The sequence below is a fragment of the Elephantulus edwardii genome, unplaced genomic scaffold (genome assembly GCF_000299155.1).
Source record: "Elephantulus edwardii isolate Elephantulus edwardi_28Jun2011 unplaced genomic scaffold, EleEdw1.0 scaffold00012, whole genome shotgun sequence".
NCBI classification, from domain to species: domain Eukaryota; kingdom Metazoa; phylum Chordata; class Mammalia; order Macroscelidea; family Macroscelididae; genus Elephantulus; species Elephantulus edwardii.
The window spans coordinates 3,939,071-3,945,702 of NW_006399762.1; the positions used below are offsets into that span (position 1 = coordinate 3,939,071).

Consider the following 6,632-nt stretch of genomic DNA (forward strand, 5'->3'; position numbering starts at 1 on the left):
ACACACACACACACACACACACACACACACACACAAAACCCCTAGTACAAGAACAAATTATTTATGAAACAGCTTGGTTTCACCCTCTGCAGAATGGACTTGTTTGTTCACTTAGCAGTCCATGGTATGTTCTGTACTCTTCTCCAGTAGCACAACTCAAAGGCACCAATTCTTCTTTATTGTGAAGACCATGGCCTGGGTCAGATGCACCTTAGTCTCTAGACTGACATCACTGCTCTGTAGTACTGTGGAGAGGTCCCTGACAGCAGATTTTCCCAATGTAATTAATCTTTTGATTTACTGGCTGCTGGTACCAAGAGTGTTGATTGAAGAGCCAAGCAAGCTGAAACTGTTAATAATCTTAGCCTCTTCATTGTCCTTCATGATGCTGGCAAATGTCTCTGTGGTGGGAATCTTTGTTTTCTTGATGTTGGGCTTCAATACCTCAGGTCCTCCTCAGTTTTGGCAAGCTAAGGCTGTGTTGTCTGTATAACACATGTTGATGAGACTTCCTCCAATCCTCCTGGATGATCTCTTCCACATATAGATTGAAAAGGTACACTTTTCCTGATTTTGAACTGTGCAGTATTTCCTTGCTCTGTTCTGAGGACTGCCTTCTGGTCCAAGTATAGGTTCACATAGGCACAATCTTGTGTGCTGGGATTCCCATTCTTCTCAGAGTTAGCAACAGTTTGTTGTGATTCACACAGTCAGATGGCTTTGCATTTTCAATGAAACACATATATACATACTTCTGTACTCTGCTTTCAGCTAAGATCCATCTAACATTGGCTAGAATGTCCCTAAGTGTCCTGACTTTTCTAAACCCAGCCTGCACATCTGGCAGTTCTCTGTTGATGTGCTGTTCTAGTCGTTTTGGATAATTATCAGCTGAATCTTGCTTGCATATGATATTAATGATATTATTCCATAATTTCCACACTCTGTTTGTGGATCACCTTTTTTTGGAATGGGAATAAATACGGATTTCTTCCAGTCGGTTGGCCAGGTGGGTGTCCTCCTGTTTTTTTTACACAATCTGGTGAATACATCCAGGGTGGCATTTGTTTGCTGTCAATTCCTGGGGCATTGCTTTTTGCCAATTTCGTCAGAGCAGCTTGAACTTCCTCCTTTATTATCATAGGCTCTTGTTCATATGTTGTTTCATTAAAATTTTCTCTATCAAGCCAATTCTTTTTTGTATCGTGACACTGTGTACTCCTTCCATCTCGGAGTGACTCCTGTAAACAACAGATCTGAACTCCGCCTATGCTATGCCATCCTTGCAATCTCTGACACACTTAAGCCTATTGCTGCCATCACTGTGTCAGTCCACTTGGTTGAGGATTTTTCCTCTCTTTTGCTGTCCTTCCACCTTTGCAAGCATAATGTCCCATTCCAAGGAATAGCCTCTCATACGGCCATAACCATAATATGTGCAACAAAACTTTATAATCTTTGCCTCCAAAGGAACACTCTGGCTGTGCCTTCTCCAAGACATATGTACTTGTTCTTTTGGCAGTATATTCATTACTCTTCTCCAGCACCATAGTTCAAAAGCATCAGTTCTTCTGTCATCCTTACTCATATTCAATTCTCAGATGTTTAGCAGGTTATTGACATCATTGTTCCACAGTAATTTGAAAAAGGTCCTTGACTAGATTTTCCTAGTACAATGTGTCTCCTAACTGCTAGTACCAAGGGTATTGATTATGAATCCAAGTAAGAGGAAGTCATTGACAGTTTCAGTCTTTTCTTCAGTCCAGTAGTGAGGATTTTTGTGTTTATGGTGTTGAGATGCAATCCATTTATTTATAAGGCTATTTTGCTATTCAACAGCAGGTACTTCAAAGTCCTCACTTTCAGCAGGCACGGTTATGTAATCTGCATAATGAAGATTCTTGATGTGTCTTCCTCTAATCCTAATGTCACATTCTTCTTCATAGAGTATAGCTTCTCAAATAATTTGCCTAGCGTACAGATTAAATAGGTATGAAGGAGGGATACAAGCCTAATGCACACATTTCCTAATTTAAAAACTGTAGTATTCCTTTACTCTGTTAGCACAGTAGCCTCTTCGTCTAGGTATCTGTTAAGTGCTCTGGGATTCCCTTTCTCCTCAATTTTAGCTATAACTTGTTACAAACCACGCACAGTTAAATGCCTTTGCATAGTCAATAAAGAATAAATAGACATTCTTCTGGTATTCTTCACTTTTAGTCAGAATAATTTGACATCAGCAGTGATCTCCGTGGTGCACAGCCTCTTCTAAATTCAGCTTGAATGTCTGTCTCTTATCTATATACTATTCTGGCCATTTTTAAATGATCTTCAGCAGTTTTTTTGCTTGTGTATGATAATAATGATTTTTTTTAGATAATTTCCATGTTATTTTGGATCACTTTTTATTGGGAATGAGAACAAATATAAATCTCTTCCACTCAACTGACCAGACAATTATCCTCCCCATTTCTTAGTGAGAATGCCCATGGCTGTGTCTGTCATTTGAAGTATATCAGTGACTGTCCCATTGATTTCTGGGGCCTTATTTTTTTGCCAATGCCTTCAGTACAGCTTGTAAATCTTCCTTTATTACAACTGGCTCTTGATCACATAGTACTTACTGAATTCAGTGTTGTCCAGTTCTTTTTCATACAGTGATCTGAATATTCCTTCCACCTTTTTTTAAAAATTATTTTCTGTTGGTTTGCATATGAAATTTATATGCATTGTGTTTCACACTTTCCTTCATTCATGTTGTTTTTCATACAATCAAGCTCATACATTTTGTTTTATAAACGTAATCGCCATTGAATTATGTCCACCATTACCCCATTTTTTCAAGTCCCTGCTGAATCTTTCTCATTTCCTTTGCTTACTCTCTCTCCTCCTGAATCACTTAAGATTTTGCCCATAGCATCTCGAAGTATTGCAACTTGAGGCTTGAATTTGTTTTTCAGTTTTTGAGCTTGAAAAATGCTAAGCAAGTTCTTCTCTTTTTATTCTATTAAAATACTTTGCTTTGTCTTCCCAAACTTCCTTTTAATATTGTCTCTATCCCTCTTGTTTCAGCATCTTTTCCTTTTGTTCTCGACACTCTAGTGCAATTTTCAGGGTTTTTCCTGACATCCATTTTGGTTTTCAATATCTATCAAAATTCATTTTTAAGGATAAAACTCAAAGTCATTGTTGTCGAGTCAGAACCTACTCATAGCTGTTCTGTCATTGGATTCCCAAGGCTGTTAATTGCCTAAAAAGTTATTGCCCACCTTTCTCCTTTTAGAGCATATATGTCATTTTTTATAGCTACATATAAAAAGTACAGACTTACTTAAATAAGCAACTAATTTTAAATGTATTATACTGAAGAGATTATTTAAAATATTGGTAGTGAAAAATTGTAGAAGCTAATTAAATGTTGTTGTTGATTACTCTTGAGTCAAACACGACTCATAGCAACCCTATGAACAAAAGATCTGAAGCCTTTCTGTAACTATCAGAATGTCCTGTCTTTAGGAAGGAAGCTCTGGTGGCCTAGTGGTAAAGAGCTGCTCTGCCATCCCAAAGTCACATGATTCAGATCCACCAGCTTCTCTGCCAGAGAAAGATGGGCAGTCTCTTCCTGTGCAATCAAACCGCCTCTGCAAACCTGCTGGAGGGTCAGCCTTAAAAGTTGGTTTTGACTAGATGATACACAACAGCAATATCTTTATGAAGCATCTAGTTAATATCTTTCATTTAGCTTTACTTAGCATCTGAGTTAATATAGTAGCAAGAAGTTAGTTATATGCTTATATATATTAATTTTACAGAAAAGGAGAAGGACTTTTTAAATCTGACAACATTTCTACTATATCCATCCTAAAAGATGTGCTGTCTAAAGAAGCTACAAAAAGGAAAATTAACCTCAACATATCATATGGTAAAACGAAGAAAAGAACTAATCATTTTTCCTGCTGTTTGTTTTTGTTACAAGAATGTTTCTGTGACTAACTTTAGTTGTCTTGGCTCAATTCCTTCTAGAGATAAATGAATTATCTGTCAGACATACTTTAAAGCTAATCCACCCAAAATTGGAGTATCAGTTGCTTTTGGCTAAGAAAGTGCAGTTAATTGATGCTTTAAAAGTAAGTTAATCAATGCATTAAAAGTAAGTAAATGTATCATAAACTTAGGATCTTTATTTTATTGTGATAGAATTTCTGAAGTTGTAAATATTTTACTGTTATACTTTTGCTTTGTCGTGTGTTTTTTTTTATTATTTATAAAGGAATTGCAGATTCATGAGGGAAATACAGATTTTTTGATACCAGAATATCGCTGTATTCTAGAAGAGGCAGATCACTTACAGGAAGAATATAAAAAGCAGCCTACACATCTTGAAAGACTCTATGGTTAGTGAACTATTTTCTATCTTTTTTTCCCCAGTCGCTGTTAGCTACTGTAAAACTGGGGTGAAAAAATAGGTAAAGATTGCAGCAGTGGTGAATCAGTAAAAACTAACATTAAAAAAAGACAAACAAACCCTAATTTATAGCATTACTTTCAGCAATATTTCTATATTTTTGCAAGTTAGTTTTTATATTTAAATTTTAATTTAATAATGTTGTCATGTTGTTATGTGCCATCAAATCACTTGCGACTCACAGTGATCCTATATACAATAGCCCTGAAACCTGCTCTATCCTTTGCCAACTTTACTGTCTCTGACACACCTACCCTCCTTACTTCAGTCACTGAATCAATCCATCTCATCGAGGGTCTTCCTCTCTTTCTCTGCCCCTCCACCCTACCAAGCATGACGTCCCTTTCCAAGGACTGGTCCCTCCTTGCCCAAAGTATGTCAGGTGGAGATTCAGAATCCTTGCCTCCAAGGAGAGCCTGGTTTCATCCTCTTTAAGACGGATTTGTCTGTTCTCCTGGCAGTCCATGGTATATTCAATACTCTTCTCCAGCACCACATCTCAAAGGAATCAATAATTCTTCTATCATCCCCAGTCATTGTCCAGCTTTCTGATGCATAGCAAGCAATTGCGAAGACTATGGCCTGGATCAGGTGCACCTTAGTCTCCAGACTGATACCATTGCTCTTCAGTACTCTAGAGAGGTCCCTGACAGCTGACCTTCCCAATGCAATTTGTCTTTTGATTTCCTGGCTCCTATATGTGAAAAATTAAAACAGGAAATACATATACTCTGATTAATTTATATGAAAAAGGAACATGGTATAATGTTAATATATAGTATAAATTGTTAGATTTTAGGACATACTTGACATTTTTAAAGTTTTGTTTTTTGAGCTATTATGAAATACCAAAAAGAAACATTATTTTTAAGGAAAAATAGAATAGGGGCTGTATGTGCGCATGTGTGTGTGTATTGCTTAATGCATATAAAAAACCCTTACTTGTATGATGTTATATAGGTGGTTAATATCTGTTTAGAAATAGCATTTGGAAAAAAAGTAGCATTTGATTGTCTATAATTAATGGTTTTTAACTATTAAGGAGGTTTGCACCTGAATGCTTTTTAGCCTGAACCTTATCTTAAAAATATTCCAAAATACATTGGTTTGTAAACAGCAAACTTTCTAAGAACAGTTGTACATATTATAAAATGGAATTATGTGTCTTTAGAAGAGCATTCTCAGGTAATCACTGTCTTTAAGTTGTTTCATTAAAAGGAGCTAATTGATGACAGTAAACTAACCTTGTTCTTTCTAGGCATGATTACCGATCTCTTCATAGATAAATTCAAGTTCAAAGGCACCAATGTGAAAACCAAAGTACCTTTTCTTCTAGAGATTTTGAACAGTTATGACCAAAATGCACTGATTACTTTCTTTGATGCTGCATGATATTACAGTCAAGGTAAAGTCTCAAAGAAGTCTATTATAAAGGAAAATACTAAAATAATTATAAACTAAGAGTATACATACTTTTACTTTTATTTAAAATACCAGCTTCTACTTTTTATACCAGCTAATACTATTTCAGATCTGACTTTAAGTAATGCTTCTCCCTTTGACAGTTATTGTGTGCTGTGGAGCTGAAATTGACCCATAGCTCCAGTGGGTTTTTAGAGGAAGTTCATCACACAGGAGGAGATTGCCCATCCTCCCACAGAGCAGCTGGCAGATTCAGACCGTGTGTTTTGGGAATTGCAGCATAGCTTGTTACCACTAGGCTCTTGACAGTAGAACTTTTTAAAAAATAACAAGTTTTTTTTTCTTTTTAAAACACAAATGACCATTCTAATTGAAGTCATAATGAATAGTCTCAGATAGAATGATAGAAAAATGTGGAGAACTCAGATTCTCATTTGGCAAAAGACTCAAAAGAACAGAAAGAAGAAAACAGCTAAACTAAAACCATAGAGAACAGAGAACCCCTGAAACACTTTTAAAGCCTAGAACTGAGCCAGTCTCCACATCAGCAGTTGGCAGAATTACACTGGCACACAAAGGCTACTTACTACTCCTAAGATCTGTTTTCTACATTAAAACCTTAAGTATGAGACTAAAGGGTCAATGGAATACAAGTTAAAAAAAATGTTGACACATTGTGATAAATGTTATGTTACACAACAATTTGTGCAGAAAATATTAAGTGGCATAAGTTACTAATAGACTT

General features: G+C 36.2%; 1 protein-coding gene across 1 annotated transcript in view; it reads left to right on the top strand.

Moving 5' to 3' along the window:
- Positions 1–5,857, top strand: part of BBS7 (Bardet-Biedl syndrome 7) — a 77,709-nt gene extending 71,852 nt beyond the window's left edge. Inside the window, exons 16-19 of the mRNA XM_006881050.1 lie at positions 3,813–3,922; positions 4,024–4,127; positions 4,271–4,394; positions 5,724–5,857. Coding sequence (XP_006881112.1) covers positions 3,813–3,922; positions 4,024–4,127; positions 4,271–4,394; positions 5,724–5,857 — 472 coding nt within the window. The remainder of the gene's footprint in view (positions 1–3,812; positions 3,923–4,023; positions 4,128–4,270; positions 4,395–5,723) is intronic.
- Positions 5,858–6,632: the final 775 nt, after the last annotated feature.